General features: G+C 39.9%; 1 protein-coding gene across 4 annotated transcripts in view; it reads right to left on the reverse strand.

Annotated features, from left to right (window-relative positions):
* The window catches only part of MYO9B (myosin IXB), an 83,010-nt gene extending 63,970 nt beyond the window's left edge, over positions 1-19,040 (reverse strand). For all 4 annotated transcript variants that reach the window (XM_083373743.1, XM_083373742.1, XM_083373741.1 and 1 more), the window contains exons 1-2: positions 18,937-19,040; positions 5,414-6,316 (exon numbers count right to left, since the gene is read on the reverse strand). In XM_083373743.1, coding sequence (XP_083229869.1) covers positions 5,414-6,259 — 846 coding nt within the window. In that variant the 5' untranslated portion in view covers positions 6,260-6,316; positions 18,937-19,040. The remainder of the gene's footprint in view (positions 1-5,413; positions 6,317-18,936) is intronic.
* Positions 19,041-20,231: the final 1,191 nt, after the last annotated feature.

Here is a 20,231-nt window from a genome sequence, read left to right on the forward strand (position 1 = left end):
AGGCTAACTTTGCCCATGGCCAGGAATTTGATTGGTTCACTCAGCCTTCCACCCTTCCAAGGTTGTAAAATGAGGATTGTTGGGAGCAATATGCTGATTCTGTAAACTGCTCAGAGAGTGCTGTAAAGCACTGTGGAGCGACATATGAGTCTAAGTGCTATTGCTATATTGGTTTATCCAACCCTGTATTGTCTAATTACTTATAGCTATCTGAATTTTCTCTGAGTCTTAGAGATGCCAAACAATGAACCAAATATATTGTTTATGTAACGCATGTGCTCTGCTACTAGAGTACAGCTCCTACTGCTAGCTGACTAAATTTTAATTTTTTTAACCATTATCCCCATACAATGTAATAGAAACATTGTTGTTGTTAGTCGCGAAGTCATGTCCAACCCATTGCGATCCCATGCACAATGTTCCTCCAGGCCTTCCTGTCCTCTACCATCTTCTGGAGTCCATTTAAGTTCACACCTACTGCTTCAGTGACTCCATCCAGCCACCTCATTCTCTGTCGTCTCCTTCTTCTCTTGCCCTCAACCTTTCCCAGCATTAGGCCCTTAATAGAAATATTATTTATTGTCAAAAACCGAAAGAGGAGCAATACTATAGTAAAAAGCACTTACTTCTGTAAGCCACCTAGGGTCACTATGAATGAGTAGCCATGTATGGGCAGCCATACAAATTTTCTTAATAAAATATAATCATGTAGCAAAGATAGTTCTTCCACCTCTTGCACCACTAAAGCAAATAATGAGTGTGACCTTCATGTGATACAAGGTTCTGCATATTACTCCCCCCCATAAAGCATGCCCTATGACAACAATTATGCAAATCTTATTTGCAGTTTTATTGTCTTGTTCAGGTTATCTTACAACAATCAATAATAATATATGGTATGTTCATGTTTGATATTTAAAAATATATGGCATAATATGAAAGGCTTTTGGGAAGGAAGAGAAAAAGAAGAAAAATGCTAACCTCTGAAGTTATAATTAAAATATTTCCATTCATTTTCTTTTGAGCTGCTTATGAAAGGTATGAAAGGTAACTGGACTAAGTTCTGAACGCTTATCTCTCATTGGAAACATCTGCTGAGTCCAGATGGAAATTATTTTGCATTCTTAATCTTTATAGTGCAGATATGTATTAAAATACATGTTCAGGTTTTATATTACTCTTATTGATAAAACATAGTACGGATCATCTGCTTCTATTCTTATGAAAAATATTGTTTTATCCAATAAAATCCATCCTTGTTTCTGAAAGATTTTACACATGGTTAGAGCTTTTCCAACCCATGTTTATTCAAAACAGAGTTTTACTTTATTCAATGGAATTGCAATCAAACAAGTATAGATGGTATATTTGCCCAGCCTTTACTTTCTGGTAAATAATCTTCCTAGTTTTCTTATGTCTGCCCAAGAAGATTTTTGATTTGTAAGTATATAGTTTTCAACAATGTATGCAGAGCTACATGTCAAGTCATTGAATTATGTTTTTACACATAGGTTGCACACAGAAAGAATGTGCAAATTCTATCAACTCTGAGGTTTGCAGTAGGTTGCTCTCAAAAAGTGGGTGAACCCAATGATTGGGAAGGAGTTAGATGTTTTAAAAGGCAAAATGACCTTAGACCTTGCAGTTAACTTTTCTTCAACCCTAAATTCCAAAATTAAGGGGGAAAAGAGCTGAAAATATTTAGTTTCATCCACCTGGGGGAGAAGGATAGCTCTTAGAATAAAAAGGGAGTTTTGCAAACTATACTTTTGCACTCTCTTTCTGTTAGCTCAATTACACTGCCTGTGATGTGAAAATATTAAAAATATGAGATGACCTCATACACTTAGTATTTAAACAAAGAATAAGTAAGTTATCCAGAGCTATTTTTTTAAAAAATCCAAGGTAGTATGCTATTAGCTATCAAACTAATATAGTAAATGTTGCTTGATTATTTTTAAGGTAATCCCTCCCTCACGGAAAACTAGTTGCAGAAATTCTGGAAAATGCAAACTTGTAGAATAGGATAAATAGTATGAATTTCTCTACTTTTCTTTAATTCACCAAGTTTTATCCACCAGGATCTATCTATCTATCTATCTATCTATCTATCTATCTATCTATCTATCTATCTATCTATCTATCTATCTATTGTCCCAGTGTCTTAAAATAAGAAATTAAAAATAGAGTGATATGCTGAGAATGCTAAGAAAAAACCCTATTAGGTGTTATGTTCCAATTGCTCTCTGGAAGAGCTCTGTCTTATTTGGGGTGGGGGGAAGCAGATAATGTTCGAGCTAATAAAACTCCATAGGGAGGCCATTTCATACAGCCAAACATAATGATTCAAATTGAGCAAAATGCTTTGCTAATTGACCAGAGTGGCCAGATGGTAATTCCCCCAAAAGAGAAGCTGGACAACAATCTCTTGATGTAATAAGTAGTAGTAAGAACTCTTTCACTCTCTTAAATGTCTGTTTGTCCAAGATCAAATCATGAATGGATCTTTACAAAGACCTGATGCTAGTCAACGACAACTTGAGGCCATGATGCCTGGTAATCAGGCCAGGATCCCCACAAAGGAGCAGCTGGATTTGAAGGAAACGGTCACCAAAATGGAGACCACTGTCTCTTCAAATAGCTACTTGGCACCTCAACCCACCAGCAATGGAATAGGATACCCAAGTGGGACCAGCAATTTGGAAAAAAAAATCATGCCTCTCAGTAGCGACCCACTACCTAACACTAGATCAGGTACCCCTCCGTTCCTCAAATCCCACAAAGTCAAAGTGAAAGCAAATCAGTACCCCAAGCCTCTTCCAGTGACCCTGGACATACTGCAGAGCAGGCTATCCTCACATTTCTGGTCTCTCACGTGGGGCCCATCCGGTCCTAGATAAGTCAAACTCCAGCTTTAAATCTTAGTAGCTCCAGATAGGGGGGAAAAAGGACCTAATAAATTGTACGGCATGAGAAAGTTTCTTATATTCCTAATCTATATTGAAAAATACAGCAACTGAGAATACTTGAGACAAATTGTTTTTAACCAAGACAGCTCAATTCTAGATGTGGACATCTGACAGGTTTGTCCTTAGATCAATATAAATACATGTGCATCTATTATGACCATAGACATGTCTCCACTTGCTCTCCGCAACCCCCAGCTGTCAATTATTAGTAGCATCCGGTATTCTATAGTTAGCAGACCCAAAAGGGGCTTCCTCAGAATAATCTTCCTGTTCTGGGTAAGAATTACAAGTGAAGCCTTCAAAAGTCAGCAAGACTTTGAAAAGCCAACTTCTGCTTTCTGTGGAACAATTTTTGAATAGACAGACACATGTAGGCATTCTAAACCATCTTGCTCAAAGAGCACAAAAAGCTTTTATAAATTGAAAAAGAAAAATATCTGACAGTTTGCTGTATTTGCTGAGAAGCACAGATCCAAGAGAAAGGGGATATAGTGCCGTGATGAAGAACTGCAAATCCTGAAGTCTCTAATATGAATTCAACCTTACTAAAGACACACCAAGACCATGACTATTAAATAATTTAAACAACAATTTCATTCCAATCCACTATTTATAACGGTTTTTTCACAACGTAGTCATAAGTGATGTTATAACGGAATGTCATTATTTCAATTTCCATTTATAAAAGATGGCAATGTTAGCATAAAGGTTCTAAAGTGTATTCACCTAGTGCAATACACTGTACACGACACTACACGACACAATATACTATATTGTGATTTGAACTACTTGTTTTTTGTGCTCTGTTGTATCTTTTTCTGTACTGGTTTTTCAATATACTGTTATAGGTTTTACAGATAATGATTAAACAGAGCTAGTTTGGTCTAGTGCAGACATGTCAAATTTGCGACATCACATGATGTCGCACAACATATCGGAGCTTTTTCACCATTGCTGGCAATGGGGCGGGCGTGGTTTCCCGGTGACATGTCTGGCCCGTGGAACAGCAGTTTGACACCCCTGGTCCAGTGGTTAAGATACCAGGCTAGAAAGCAGGAGACTGAGTTCTAATCCTGCCTTAGCCATGAAAATCAGCTGGGTGACTTTTGAGTCAGACACTCTCTCTCAGCCCAACTCACCTTACAGAATTGTTGCTATGGGGAAAATAAAATGACGAAGTTGTATTGGATACTGTATGTTCGCCACCTTGCAAAAATAATGAAGGTGGGATACAAATAAATAAATAAAATACAGAACTCCTCCTACAGGTAATCCTCGGCTTATGGCCACAATAGAGGCCAAAATTTCTGCTGCTAAGCAAGAATTTCTGTTGCCAAGCATGTCTGTTGCTAAGCAATTAAGTTAAATGAGTTTTGGCCCACTTTACGACTGCATTTGCCACAGTTGTTAAGTCAATCACTGCAGTTGTTAGTAAAGCGAACCTGGCTTCCCCACTGATTTTGCTTGTCAGGTCGCAAGGCTGGAAAAAAGGTGATCACATGACACTGGGACGCTGCAACCGTCCTAAATATGGACCAATTGCCAAGCATCCTAATTTTGATCATATGACCAGGAGGATGCTGCAACAGTTGTAAGTGTGAAAAACGGTAACTTAATGATCACTAAACAAATGGTTTCTAAGTCAAGGTCTACCTGTATTGATACTATCAAAATAGTGTATAAATACAGTACAATGGAAGTGATTCATCTGTTAGCCTGAAAAAACAAAGGCTGAGGATCAAGAAGCATAAAAAGCAGGTTCAAAACAGAAGCCTACACTAAAAGGAGACTGAGGCATATTGACTTCCAGATGTTACTGCACTTAAAGCTTCCATCATCCTCAGCATGTACAACCAATGGTAACAAATTCTAGCAGTTGTAGTCAGCACATCTGAAAAGCCCTACATTTCATTTACAAGGTGATACTGTTAATGTTCTGTGGGGGAAAAAAAACTTAAAAGTTGTATGAATTTCAGCTGTCTTCCTCCTGATTCACTAGAACTTAGCTATGAGGCTGGATGCAGACTTTGAAGGCAATTAGCGTCCAGCACCAAGTCTTGTTTCTTTATTTTCAGTTGTAAAAACTCACGCAGCCAAATATGACTAAATAAGGCAAGATCTTTGAAAGACAACACAGCCATTTACAAAATTTTAAAAAAATATTTCAGAAGGAAAAAAATATGTGGAGGAAGTTATTTTGGAAAGGTTTAGGTGAGTCTTGTGCAGGGGGAAAAAAAGCCCAGCCAGAAATGGAAGAAAGCATTTCATATGAAAGCTTCCTTCCCCACTGAAGTCCAAAACCTCAAAACACTGTGAAGTTTTAAAACCACTCTGAAGTTATCTTTAATTATCTGAGTTAAGAAAGTATTTACAAATATGTGTGTTTGTGTGCATGCGCGTGCATATGCATGTGTAAGTATGGATATATACTTTTTTTCTTTTACCTCCAGCACTGGTCCAGCTCCCAAAATAGTTCTCTCCACTCCACTAGCATAACCCTTTTGACTCAGGGCAGTGAGGCAGTGGATCAAGAAGTTTGTGCTCTGGGTTTTTCCTGATCCGCTCTCACCAGAAATAACAATGCACTGATTCATGTGCTTCTTCAGCATAGCATGGTAGGCTACGTCAGCAATGGCAAAGATGTGGGGCTCCAGCTTCCCAAGCTGGTGGTTCTCATACATCTGGACGTACTTGGGGTTGTAGATGGGCAGAAATTTGAAAGGGTTGATGGCAATGAGGATGCTGCCCACGTAGGTATAGATCTTCTGTTTCAGGAAACGCCGCTTGAGGTTTTCCAACAGGGTGGTCTCCGTCAAGTTGGGGAGGTTGCACAGATCATTGAAATCCTCCTGTTGCCAAGGAAGGAAGCCCCTTTCAACCAGTCGCCGGGCTTCCTCCTGGTTCTCTTCTTCACAGGTCTGCTGCATGTGGACATATTTGATAGTCCCATCAGCGTTCCTCTCTTGTAAAACAAAATAATAACCATCTTCCCGAGGATGGTCATCCTGGGCCCGGCGAGGCCAAAGCAGGATCCTATGGACAGGAGAATCATTTCCGTCTAATACCCATTCCTCTCCCCCTGTCTCCTTCACCTCCACAAGTACATAATGCTTAGATATGTCCAAACTCAAGGAGCTGATGACATCCTTAATGACCTCGGTGGCTGTGGCATCCTTAGTTGCTGTTACCCTGCAACAGGAACCGTGTTCTGTTGAGAGCTGGGGATAAATATGAAGGGCATAGGTTACATTCTCTGGACAAGCTGCACTGCTGACATCTTTTAAACTCATCCTGGACCATGCCCTGCCTCGGCATGCCGCCCTGGCTTGATGCACTGGGCCAGTTATCTGAAAACAAGGAAGGAGAGTATCAGAAATATATCCCAATTGAGATGCTGTCACAGCAGACACGAAACAATAATGCCCCTAACCATTTTCCAGTAGGGTCAGGAGTTTGTGGTCGGCAAGATAAAACTGAAAAGATAACAAGGTAAGTTCAATAAAAACGTAAAGCGTAATGATTACAGAAGCATAAGGGGAGCAAACAAGAAAACACTGTCAGCACCTATAAACACATTTTTAAAACTACGGATTACAACACTGGTTGGGTAAAAAAATAAATGCAAATCCAATACCCCAGATTCCTAGTTTGTGTTTCATATTTTAGTAATAATAAAAGGAATGGAGGCACTCTAAAGGTGCAGGGCAATCGTAGGGTTCTTTTCTTCCAAGCACACAAGTTGTTTTTGCTACACTCCCATTTCTTTCTGCTATCTCCACAAAAGAGTCTCTTTGCAACAACACACACCAATCACTCAGCAGGACAAAATAACTGTTAATTTCTGACCTGGAGAAGCTTCTTGGATGAGAAGCAAAACATTTTCAAAGAAAAACCAAACCAAACCAGAAAGTCCGGTTGCCTTTTGGAAAAAGCTCCTTTTGGCATTTTAAGATGTAACTTGTGCAAAGGGACTCCTGCACACAGCCTCCCTCTGCTGCTCAAGCCAAAGCTGTGAGCCACATCGATACTGACTGCCAAAACCTACCACCCGAGCTACGATTATTCTCAACAATTTCTAACCAAACTGATATATCTGCAAATTATATCAAACCAGCCAAACAGGCAGTTCAAGCCCCTGCAGCGTAGATACAAAGAGCTTGAGCTTTGGGCCAAAAAGCTCCAACAATGACATATCATCTCAGTAATTCACAAGTGGGAAGCCGCTTTTTCCTCAAGCTGCAATAAGGAGACATAAGCATTTTCCATCTATGGATTCTACTTGCTGGCTTCCTGGAGATATTTGGCTAATCGCTAAGCTGCAGACGGACTCAGAAGTAGATTAATACTCTCTCAACAGTCAAAAATCTACAAATCCTCAGTAGGCTGAGTAAGACAGCGCCAAATCAAAGAAGAACAGGCTTACTATATCCTGAAGTGAAATAATTTGAGTCCTTCCTTTAACAAGTCCTCTAAGCACTTAATAATCTCTTTGTATGACTCAAGGGTGCTTTTCAAAAGGCAACTGGACTTCATTTTTTGTTCCTTGAAAACATTTCGCTTCTCATCCAAGAAGCTTCTTCAGTTCTGACCCATGACCCAGATGATTGAGAATCTCCACAGACCTCTCTGTAATGACTTTCCTCAGATATATGTTACAGTATATAGGAATTTTAGCAATTGCCAAAATTGAGGAAACTGCCTACTATTGTTAACTTTTCATTGAGGAACTATGAAAAATATAGTTTGGGGGAAAAAATTCTACAGGAACTGAAAGTTTCCTACCTACAGGATGCAAGAACAACTTTTTAAAATGCACTATCATGTAATAATGGGCTTACAGATAAATACTCGATTGTCACCACTGCTGCATTCTATGTTCAGGACCTCTTACTTTCAGTTTATCAGAAGGGGGTACCTGCCCTAAAGGGAAATGCAGAAAAATTGACAAACAAGGTTACTATACAAGAGAACATTAGTACGCAGCAAGGATTTAATCATGGATTTTTAATTTTTTCCTCTAGAGAACAGAAAAAAGCAGATGCAATTTTCAAATAGGTGCATTTGAAAAATGAAAAAGAAACAGTATAACTAGCATACCTCATGCATTTTAATAAACCCAATAAAAGCAGCACCTTCTCTTTATAATAGGATTTTTAATTCAGCAAATTGAGTTCATTTTACTTCCAATCTCATAAAACAGATTTAGCTGAAAAACATAATCTCACATATTCTGCTTTCTAAGAAAAAATTACTTTGCTTACCTACGAAGTAGTGGTTATTATTCTGAGCATGACTATGAGACTGGATTGAGATCCAGACAGTGCTACTATCGACACTTCAATTCAGACTATTAAAAAACATAACTGAAGGTCAAAAATGTCTGGATAGGGGAGGGAAACTAACTCAGAAAGCCTCCCTAAATACTGGTTATCTGTATCCCAAGGGTTGAATCATCTTCTGGAGAAAACTGACGGGGGAGGAACTGTTTAAGAGATAAAAAGGGAAGGGACTCGTTAAATATGTTACAAAAACAGCATACGGTATAAGAAAGTTGTTTATTCTGTAACTGAAAAGGATGAAAACCAATGATATAAAGATATGCTAAACAAATTAATTCCACCAATATTATAAGAAGGGTTTGCACCAAAAGTTATTAAAATATTTTTTTCATCTCAAAAGCACTTCTGCTCTAAGATGGGGTCTGTGTGTGTGTGTGTGTGTGTGTGTGAGAGAGAGAGAGAGAAACTACTAGGAAAGATTATCTAGAGCTTTGAATTTTAGTATTATCAGGATGCTGACAACATCTAACCGTAGGTGTGCATAACAAGCCGCAATGAACTCAGAATAAAAACTCACATATTATATAAATGATGTAGTTATGATTGCATCATGATATGTGACACACTTACTATATATAACTATAACATCTGCATGATGACGTTGCGACATGCATGTTATAATTTGTCCTCACCCCACCCGTTTTTCCTTTAATGCCTATACATCAACCCTATCTTTTCTTGAAATCAAAATTTTAAATCCTACTATGATTTCATGGATAGCAAGAGGGCAAAAAAAAAGTAATCTAGTCAAAAGAAAATAGTTTTTACTGAGTTCAAAAGGAAATCAAGGAAGAGATTCGATCAACTAGGATTATTCTTCCTTTTGAATACAGGTAATACTTGACTTACAACCATAATGGAACCTGCCCTTTACTATCTTAAATTGTGATTATCATAAAGAGAGTCACTTGAGTAGAGCCATTTTTATGATTGTTTTTGTGGCGGTTGTAAAGTGTACACCGTAGTCATTAAACAAAACCATTATTTGTTATAGGGTGTTTTTGCCAAAAAAACACTATTTTATTTATTTATTTATTTATTTATTTATTTATTTATTTATTTATTTTATTAATGGGATTTATATCCCGCCCTATCTCCCGAAGGACTTAGGGCGGCTAACAACAAAACATATAATAAGTACAGAAATTAAGATAAAAATAAAATTAAAATCATCTGTGCAATAAATTAAAATTAAAAATAAATTTAAAATTGTAAATATAATTAAAATGCCTGTCAGTCCAGGTCAGCCAGGTGGAAAAGGAGTGTTATAGTCATGTGACCATGGAATATTGCAAATGGCCATAAATATGGGCAGATGGCTGAGTGTACGAAATGCATTCACATGTCCCTGGGGAAGGTCAGCCATCAGAACTGGCTCATAAATAGCTTTGGGGGTCCATTGCAACTATGGATGGTGTCTAAGTGACCAATTGTAAGTCAAGGACTATGTACTCTGAAACACAATTCAAGTATATTCCTGAACTGGGATGTCCACATTTCACTGTGACCAGAAAAGCTTTTGTAAAAATAAAATGAATATCCCAACTGCATCTTTTCTTAAAAATGCCAAATGTAGCCATGGTAGCATCTGTCTCAATTACCTTATACTTGGATTACTCTGGCATATTCTCTAGACCAGGGGTCGGCAACCTTGGCTCTTTTATGACTCGCGGACTTCAACTCCCAGAATTCCCGAGCCAGCTATGCTGGCTCGGGAATTCTGGGAGTTGAAGTCCGCGAGTCATAAAAGAGCCAAGGTTGCCGACTCCTGCTCTAGACTAAAGCTTTCTGGTTATGACCAATTGTATGATACATTTGATTCCCTTGTTTTAAAGCTTCATTAAAATTTATCACTTATTGGGTATAAGTGTATTCTCCTTTACAAATATGACCAGAATCTTTGGAAGACACCCATTTCTTTCACTGCCTCATCAGACATATTTAGTACGAACATAAACTAGTCTTTCAAGTGAGTACTTGGAGGCTCTAAAATTTCTTGCCAAGGTCAGATTCCTTTTTCTCATTTATTTATTTATTTATTTATTTATTTATTTATTTATTTATTTATTATTGAATTTCTATACCGCCCTTCTCCCGAAGGACTCAGGGCGGTGTACAGGGCAATAAAAGCACTACAAAAGTTTACAAAAGTTAAAAGTAAGATTACTTTTACTTTTACTTTTTCTGGTATTGAGACACAAAGTGTTTCAAATCAGGCCATCTAAACAGAAGCTGTACTTGGGTGATTTGTTTTATTACATTCTTGATTAGATTTTAACTCCATGTGTACAAACACACATTTTATTTTGTATAGCCACTTTCAGAAACAGTTTTGGCAGAAAGTCATGATATATTATTTATATCACAACTGAAATATTTGTCATCTATATAGTATTCCTTTCACTTGTCAGATCAAATAGTCTCTCATCCTGATGTTAGACAGCAGAGTCCCTCTGTAATCTGAGATTAAGGGTATATCAGAAGTGCAACTACAGGAAAGTATTAAGAACCCTACTATAAATTCATTTACCAAATTGGCAACTGAAAAGAGAAATCAAAACAGAAAAGGCTTTGTGTTTCCTGGCTATAAGCTTTGCCAGAATGAACTGGCTGCAGCATGACTGCTAAACAGATCTATTTAAGGAAAAATTAAGAATTAAACAAGCTGCCTATGCACATCCAAAGGAAAACGTCAGTTTTCAAGGCAGAAAAAATCTTCCTTATTTCCTAAGGAAAACATGACACATAGAAGATTACTTCTCTTTTAGTTAACTCACACTGCCACCTCAAAGGGAAGCTGTGGAATCTTTCCTGCAGAAAAAAGGCTGAATATGTATGTATGTGGGATAAGAATAAATGTGATAATTCCAAACATTCTTCTGCCAAAGGCAAACTATAAACTTATAAGAGAAAAAAGAAAAAAAAGTATTTGTGATATTATGCAGTATATTTTTATTGAACTCTTCATGCAAACCAATTTTAAAGGCTAAAATCCAATGCCAGACCGATTCCTGTGTGGGCTCGTGTTCTAACCTCTTTCAGTTCGCAGATGTACAATTTATAAAGAAGAGAACTTGTATATCTTATGGCTACAACAAAACATGGTAGAGCATATCCCCCCAGTCCATCCAAAGCAGTGGTTTGGTCTACATAAACCCATAATTTTAAATTGCATGCTTAACTAGTGAATCATGCCAATGCTAAAAGGGGAAAGCTAACATTATAACAAAGTAGTGCAGGAAGGAAGAAAAAGAAAAGGCAGAATGGCCATTTCAACTACTCAAGAATCCTTCATTTTTATATAGGCATTTTAGCATGTATTTATATAGCACCTTAACGCAGGCTCAATTCCTAGCAAAAATTAAAGACTTCTGCAGATTACAGTTAACAATTTATTTATTACATTTGTGTGCCACCCATCTCGCTGCAGGCTGACTCTGGTGGCTTACAATATCAGAGAGAGAGAGAGAGAGAGAGAGAGAGAGAGAGAGAGAGAGAGAGAGAGAGAGAGAGAGAGAGAGAGAGATGGATCTATAGACTATCTATAGACAGACAGAGAATTGTAAGGGGAGAAAAAAGCTGAACTATTTAAAAACTGACCAAGCTGCGGAAAAATCATAGAGAGGTTGGAATATACATTTTCATTACTATAGGGCAGGGGTGTCAAACTCAATTTCATTGAGGGCCGCATCAGCATTGTGGTTGTCGTCAGGGGGCCGGGTGGGTATGGCTTGGGTGGGCGTGGCCTACTGGGTGGGCGTGGCTAGAGTGTGTATGGCCTACTGGGTGGGCGTGGCTAGAGTGTGTATGGCCTACTGGGTGGGCGTGGCCAACTCGTTTGCATCAAGGGTGCCTATTGGGGCCTGGGCAGGAGTGGGACAGATCTGAGGGTCTCTGGCAGAAGGAAGGTCTCTGGGCCAGAGCCAAGGCAGTGGGGGCCATTCCCTCACTGTTTCCAGGATGGCTTCACGGGCCGTATGAAACCACTTCGCGGGCCGGATCTGGCCCCCGGGCCTTGTGTTTGACATGTCTGCTATCGGGGGTACAGAAAGAGAAGACTGATAGAAGGTGTCGAAGCCACAGGAACCTTGGGGGGAAGTGATCATGCAATATTGGAATTCAACATTCTGGAGGCACAAGCAATAGAACACAGCCAAACTAGAGTCTTGGACTTTAAAAGAGCTAATTTCAATAAACTTAGAGAGACCATGGGAAGAATTCCATGGATGAGAATCCTAAAGGGGAAAACAACTCAAGAAGCTTGGGAAATTTTGAAAAGTGAGATAATAAAGGCCCAGTCTAGTACAATACCAACAAAGAAGAAAAATAACAGCTCTCAAAAGAAACCAGCATGGCTGCATAAAGAACTCTCTGATAAATTGAAAGATAAAAAGGACAAGTATAAGAAGTGGAAAGAGGGGCACATAACTAAGTCAGAATATCAGCAAATAGCCCGTGCTTGCAAAGATGAAGTGAGGAAAGCTAAGGCTCAAAATGAACTAAGGCTTGCGACCAAAGTCAAAAATAACAAAAAAAGCTTCTTTCAACATATAAAAAACAAGAAAAAAGTCAAGGAAATGATTGGTCCATTAGTGGGGGAAAGTGGCAAGAAGGTGACAAGCAATAGGGAGAAAGCAGAACTATTTAATTCATTTTTTGCATCTGTCTTTACACAAAGGGAAAAAACAGACCAACCTATCAAAAATAGTGCCATAAAAAACAGAATAGAAACGCAAGTTAAGATAGGCAAGAAAATGGTAAGTGAGCACCTGTCCAGCCTAGACGAGTTCAAATCACCAGGACCAGATGGATTACACCCCAAGGTTCTCAAGGAACTGGCAGACGTGATCTCAGAACCACTGAACTATATTTTTCAAAGATCCTGGAGCACTGGGGAACTACCAGAGGACTGGAAGAGAGCTGATGTAGTTCCCATCTTCAAAAAAGGAAAAAAAAATAGATCCAGGAAACTACAGACCTATCAGCCTGACCTCAATACCTGGGAAGATTCTGGAAAAGATAATCAAACAACAAATCAGCGAACACCTTGATGCAAACAAAGTCATCACTAAAAGTCAACATGGGTTTGTCAAAAACAGATCATGCCAGACAAATCTTATTACATTCTTTGACCAAGTGACAAAATTAGTGGACCAGAGGAACGCTGTAGATATAATTTACTTAGACTTCAGTAAGGCATTTGATAAAGTAGATCACAACCTACTACTTCATAAGATAGAAAAATGTGGGTTAGATATCATTACCACCAGATGGATTCGTAGCTGGCTGACAGGCCGTACTCAGCGTGTGGTCCTCAATGGAACCGCATCTACATGGAAGGAAGTGTGTAGTGGGGTGCCCCAGGGCTCTGTTCTGGGCCCAGTGCTCTTCAATATCTTAATGATTTGGACGAGGGGATAGATGGGGAACTCATCAAATTTGCAGACGACACCAAGCTGGCAGGAATAGCCAATACTCCAGAAGATAGGCTTAAGATACAGGAGGATCTGGACAGACTCGAACACTGGGCACTATCTAACAAAATGAAATTCAATGGTGAAAAAAGTACGGTTCTACATTTAGGCAGGAAAAATCAAATGCATAGGTATAGTATAGGTGGTACCTTGCTCAATAGTAGTAACTGTGAGAGGGATCTCGGAGTCTTAGTAGACAATCAATATGAGGCAGCAGTGTGCTGCAGCTGCCAAAAAAGCCGACACAGTGCTAGGCTGCATTAACAGAGGGATAGAATCAAGATCAAGTGAAGTACTAATACCACTTTACAATGCTTTGGTAAGGCCACACCTGGAATACTGCATCCAGTTTTGGTCACCACGATGTAAAAAAGATGTTGAGACTCTAGAAAGGGTACAGAGAAGAGCAACCAAGATGATTAGGGGGCTGGAGGCTAAAACATATAGGGAACGGTTGCTGGAATTGGGTATGTGTAGTTTAATGAAGAGAAGGACGAGGGGTGACATGATAGCAGTGTTCCAATATCTCAGGGGCTGCCACAAAGAAGAGGGAGTCAAGCTATTCTCCAAAGCACCTGAAAGCAGGACAAGAAGCAACGGATGGAAACTAGTCAAGGAGAGAAGCAACCTAGAACTAAGGAGAAACTTCCTGACAGTTAGAACAATTAACCAGTGGAACAACCTGCCTCCAGAGGTGGTGAATGCTCCAACACTGGAGGTTTTTAAGAAGAGACTGGACAGCCATTTGCCTGAAATGGTATAGGGTTTCCTGCCTGAGCAGGGGGTTGGACTAGATGACCTCCAAGGTCCCTTCCAACTTTATATTATTATTATTATTATTATTATTATTATTATTATTATTATTATTATTATTATTATTATTATTATTATTATTATTATTACTTGGCAGAAGAATACAAAATAATTATAAACTGAATAACATTTTCCTTATTGCTCTTATAATAATAAAGCCTGTATACAGTAAACTGACTAGTGGAAGAATCAGGACAGGGAAAATATTTGTTCACAGCTATGCTGTGTACAATTATTTATAACTATTGCATAATAATTATAAGAGCCTATTAAATCGTTCCCTATCCATACTTCATTTCGCCACTGAGGGGAAGTCAGAAATAAACACCAAGCATCTGTTTGCTCCATCAATGCCAAGGACATCATGTTGTATATACACGGATAGAAATGCATCCTAGGTTTATTATCCTAGACCAGTAGCCTGTCTGGGAAATTCTGGGAGCTGAAATCCACACAACTTAAAAATTGCCAAGGTTGAGAAACATTGTCCTAGACACAACAGCTGCCCAGGTTAAGTTTAAATATATATGCATTATATCCTGAAAACTGCTTGGCTTCTACATGTCTCACTAAAATTTTCATCCTTTGACAGAAGTGAACTAAGTAAACTACTCCTTTCCTCTTTTAGTTTGGAACCTAAATAGATGCTTTAGGACTGGCTATTAAGTAGCTGATCTTCCTCTGTAACAGGCTAAAACTTTCTCTCTTCTCAAACCTTCCATACTAAAAACTCTCTCATTTCATTCCTTCCAGTTTACCACTTACAGGGAGAACTGCCAGAATGGTTGAGAGTTCAATCCTAGAGAGAGTTTTGAACAGATATCCAACAGTAATCATTCATAAAGGAATGATTCCAAAAGTGATTTGCACCGCAAAACTGCTGTTTATATATTCAAGAGTTGCATTCTCTTAAATATACATCCAACATTAAGCACAAATCTTCACCATCTATCAATATTCAATTAGCCTATAAAAACAGTTATGAAGTGCATAAACATCCAACTCAAAAGGTCTATTCGTATGTCTGATTGTTCCGTTAGTCTCATTTATGAATCATTTCTTATCAGAAAACCAAGCCTCCATAAAGTTTCAGCTACACAGTCATTATCCTTTACATTTTTTATCAGGCAACATTTAATTGGCTTTATTTCTTTCAGCTAGGCCATTTTTTTTTAGGTTCCGTGGCATGAGCTGAACAAAATCCAGGAATCTAACAGCCATATCTTAAGCTCAAGAATCCAACATGGTGCAGATGTTAATTTGGGGGCTGATTTTCTTGACACAGAAAAAGAACTGAGTCAATCTCTGAGGGAAAAATGATCTCTTTGTTTAGTCAGCCACTCAGTTTGAAACGCATGGCTCAATTTGGAACAGAGAGGAAGTTATCAAGAACATCTGCCAACAAGCAATGCTGGGTGCAGGCAGATTACTCTAGGAGTAGGAGATAAAGGACCCCAAATAAGAAGTTGAGGGGCCTACTTCAAGTTCTTCTATCTGCAGACAAAACAGTATCTGAAATTCAAAGCCAAAAAAGAAAGAACTTGGTGAAACCAGGAAGGTGCTTAAATAGTAGACAAGATTCAGAAGACTTTCTTTTTTAAAAAAGTCCATGTAAGATGAACATACACTTCTGGCTGGATCATATAGCTCCTGTGTTTTCTCACACATATAACAGCAAAGATGCACTTTTCATTGCTTAATGCATTAACATATATTTGCCCTCAAACTAGTACTGATCAAATAATATCCATTTTACTTACAAGCCAACTCTGTTGTGATTAGTTAGAATAGAGAAACTAATTGGATGCAGGGGAATAATAATACAGATTTAAACCCAATTGTGATCATGACAGTCTAAATTTCATGTAATTATCTTCACTGTTGCCCTGAGGGAAGAAGTATTTATCATGGATTTCACTGCCAATCACTTTAATTAGGCAGAACATCTTAAAAACATTGCCCTTTTTAAAATAAAGAAAATTTAAATACTTGGCTGGTTATTTTAGAACCCCAATAGGTTGTATGAGTAAAAAACATTAATAATTAGCTGCAAAGATGAAAACTCAACAACTGTCCAAACCACATGGGTGTGAGCATTCTATACTTCATGAAACGCAGAGTTGCCCTGTGATGTAATCTTGGGACATGTAACTTCACAGCAGTTTTAGCCCCAGTCTGTGTTTTAAATATAGTCAGATGAATTTTAAACACAAAGAACAGAAACAACCAGTTCTAAAAAAGTGTTAATTAGTTTTTTGACATCTGCTAGAAAATCAGACACAACTATTTTAAGTTTCCTGCTACCACTATAACTAATCTCCAGACACGTCAAACTCCCAGATGGACTGTCTTATTAGTAATGTGTCTGCTAAGCAAACTGATGTAAGACGATAAGAGTCCTAATTGGAAATGCTCTTCAAAATATGAGTATGTCAAGCACAATTTGAGGCTAGTGGGCAAAAGAGCTCAACCACTAACCCATATTCTTAATTGTAGGGAAACAAGTAGAAAGCTCCATAGAGGGGTGGGGCACATTTCTCAGTTAAGTAACCATCATGAAATTATAGAAACTAGTTCCCTTTGGCATTAACAGTTCTACCAAGTTAAGATGCACACATGCACTAAAAAAGTATTTAACAATGCGTCAAATAATATTCAGGCTCAAAAAAAATATCTAAACTTTAAATATATAACTCTTCATTTTTCTATTGTTTCCACTGTGTTGTTGTCCCAAAAAACTATTAAATGGAAGGCTAGATAATGGAGATATCAACTCTCAGTTTTCTTTATCTAAAAAAGGATCATCAAGGCTCACTTCACAGGCTCCTATTTCAAATTACTGAAAAAGTATTTTAAATGCTCCTCATTCTTGAAAAGTGTAGCAATATGTTCATCACACACAACCTATTTTACAGTCCGCAGATCAAACAGTTTCCTGACCCATGCATTGCCCTAAGATTTATGACCTCTGTAACTTTCTCTTCCATTTATATTTACTTGCAGGACCCAGTATGTGTGATCCTACATACTCACACAATCAATAAATTTCTGAGCCCCTCCATCTTCAATTGCATCCGTCCTCACTTCACATAAATTTCAACTATTCAAGAAAGCAAACTCATTCATTCAATACACCCTCAAGAACATATGGACTGTCACATTTCTTCAGACTTTAAATGCTTTTCTCCTTTAATGTTTCCCTGACTCCAAGGTACCCCCAGAAAAAGTCATTTTGCCCAAGCCACTTCTAAACAATCCCATCCTTCAAGAATCCTTTCACCCATAATCCCACCTACTAACCAATCAACTCTGCATTTCAAACATGCATCACGTCTTCAATCTTTTGTTCACTTACCACGGGGAAAAAAACCCTTCACCTACTTCAACTCCAGGGGTATACTAAAAACACCCTTCTCCTTTCCACTCAAAACTTTTTATTAATCTCCCCAATGTCACAGCAAAAGCCATCTCCATCTCTGCCTCCGATCTATAATGAATGCATCGGGGATAGGAAGACCTTTCCCAGCCTAGAGCCTTATTCTCAGGATAGCTCTTTTCAACCTCAATTCTCCCCCCGCAACCCCAGACAATTTCTCTCTCTGCTCCTGTCTGTAGGGCATACTGCGCCAGAAACCATGCGACTACATTTTAGCCTACCCTATTGTACAAGCCACAATCGATGTGGTGAGTTAATGGCTCAGGGGTCTAAAGCAGGGGTCTTCAAAGTTGGCCCTTTTATGACTTGTGGACTTCAACTCCCAGACTTCCTCAGCCAGCATGCCTGGCTGAGGAATTCTGGAAGTTGAAGTCCACAAGTCATAAAAGGGCCAACTTTGAAGACCCCTGGTCTAAAGGAAACACAGGAAATTGTGTTAACTAGGTAAAATAATGGTTACATTAACCCTGGCTAAGAGTATCCAGCCAACCCAGCCAGGGTCAGCCTTTACACGCGCATCATGAACTGCCGAATCTCACTTCGGCCAAACGCCTGATCCAAAGTCACCCCAGTGGGTGGGTTCAGGTGTCTCGTGAGAACGCTGGAACTCGGGCTACGTTACCATCAACCCGATCTCAAAGCTCTGTCATTGCAGGGATCGAGACCGGCTCCGTCCCGTCGCCCCTTGAACACACCCCACACCCGTGAGCTCCCATCTCCACAAGAGGAGACTCCCCACCCCCACGCCCATTGTAGGAGAGCTCCTCTCAGGCTACCTCCCTGTCACAGCGAACAGCCCTCCCGCCCCGCTTGCCCCAACCTTGCCCGCTACCTTCTTCCTCCCCACCTCAGCTCACGAAAAAAAAACAAAAAAACCTCCTGGACCCGTTTTCCCTCACCCCTACCTGGACCAGAATGCGGCCAAGCCAGGCCGCGGCTCCAATTGGCGACTCCCTCGCCCTCAGTCAAACCAGCCTCGGCAACGGAGCCGCCTCCGCCTCCTCTCCCGCCCGCCTGACCGCAAGCTGAGGCGGCGCGAGGCACTTCCGGGTTGGGGGGGGAGGGAGAGAGAGAGAGAGAGAGAGAGAGAGAGAGAGAGAGAGAGAGAGAGAGAGAATCCCCTCCGGCGCACGCGCACCCGGCAGGCGTGGTGGTGTGGGGGGTGGGGGAAGGCGAAGAACTGGGAGCGGAAGAGCGCAAGCGCCCTCTTGCCGAAAGCGGGTCGAGGCGGGAGGGACTCGCGTGGCGTTTTCAGTCAGTCCCGTTCGTGGTGGGAGTCCTGGTCTCCGGATCTCCAGAAAGGGCTCTGAGGGCGACGGGAGTGAAAAATCCCGGAGGGCCCGAGATGCTCGAGCTTTTGTTATGCTCAACCACTAAACTGTATCCGACTCTTCGCGACCAAGTGGAGCCCGCCCAAAGTCATGTTCATTGCGTCGGTGACACTACCTAACCCAGGGGTCTTCAAACTTGGCCCTTTTATGACTTGTGGACTTCCAACTCCCAGAATTACCTCAGCCAGTGTCTGGCTGAGGAATTCTGGGAGTTGAAGTCCACAAGTCATAAAAGGGCCAAGTTTGAAGACCCCTGACCTAACCATCTCGTCTATGGCAGTTCCCTTCTTCTTTTGCCTTCAGTCTTTCCCAGCGTGAGGGAATGAATGAAACTCAGTGAACTATTCTCCGGAGCACCTGAAGGCAGGACGAGCAATGGATGGAAACTAATCAAGGAGAGAGAAGCAACCTGGAACTAAGGAGAGATGTCCTGTTAGATCAGTGGGACCACTTACCTCCAAAAGTTGTGGGTGCTCCAACACTGGAAGTGTTCAAGAGATTAGACAAATTTGTCTAAAATTGTAGGCTTCCTGCCTGAGCAGGGGTTGGATTAGAAGACTTCCAAGGTCCCTCCAACTCTGTTATTCTGAATCCTCTCTTCCCATTTGGGCTGATCAAGCTACCTGCATCCATACTTGGATTTGGGAGAACCAATTTCAGATCATAAATCTCTAGTTACCAAGACAGCGTATTATAATAGTTAAGGGGTTTGGCGTTGGGATACCAGGGTTCAGCTTCTTGTTTAACTATGGAGATTATGGGATTACTTTGGCCAGTCATCTGGCAGCCTAACCTACCTTTCCCTGGTTTTAACTCTAAAAGGAGAGAACCCACATAAGCCACCTTGAACTCCCAGATGAAGTAGAAAA

This window comes from Vipera ursinii (assembly GCF_947247035.1).
Source record: "Vipera ursinii genome assembly, chromosome: 1".
Classification (NCBI taxonomy): Eukaryota; Metazoa; Chordata; class Lepidosauria; order Squamata; family Viperidae; genus Vipera; species Vipera ursinii.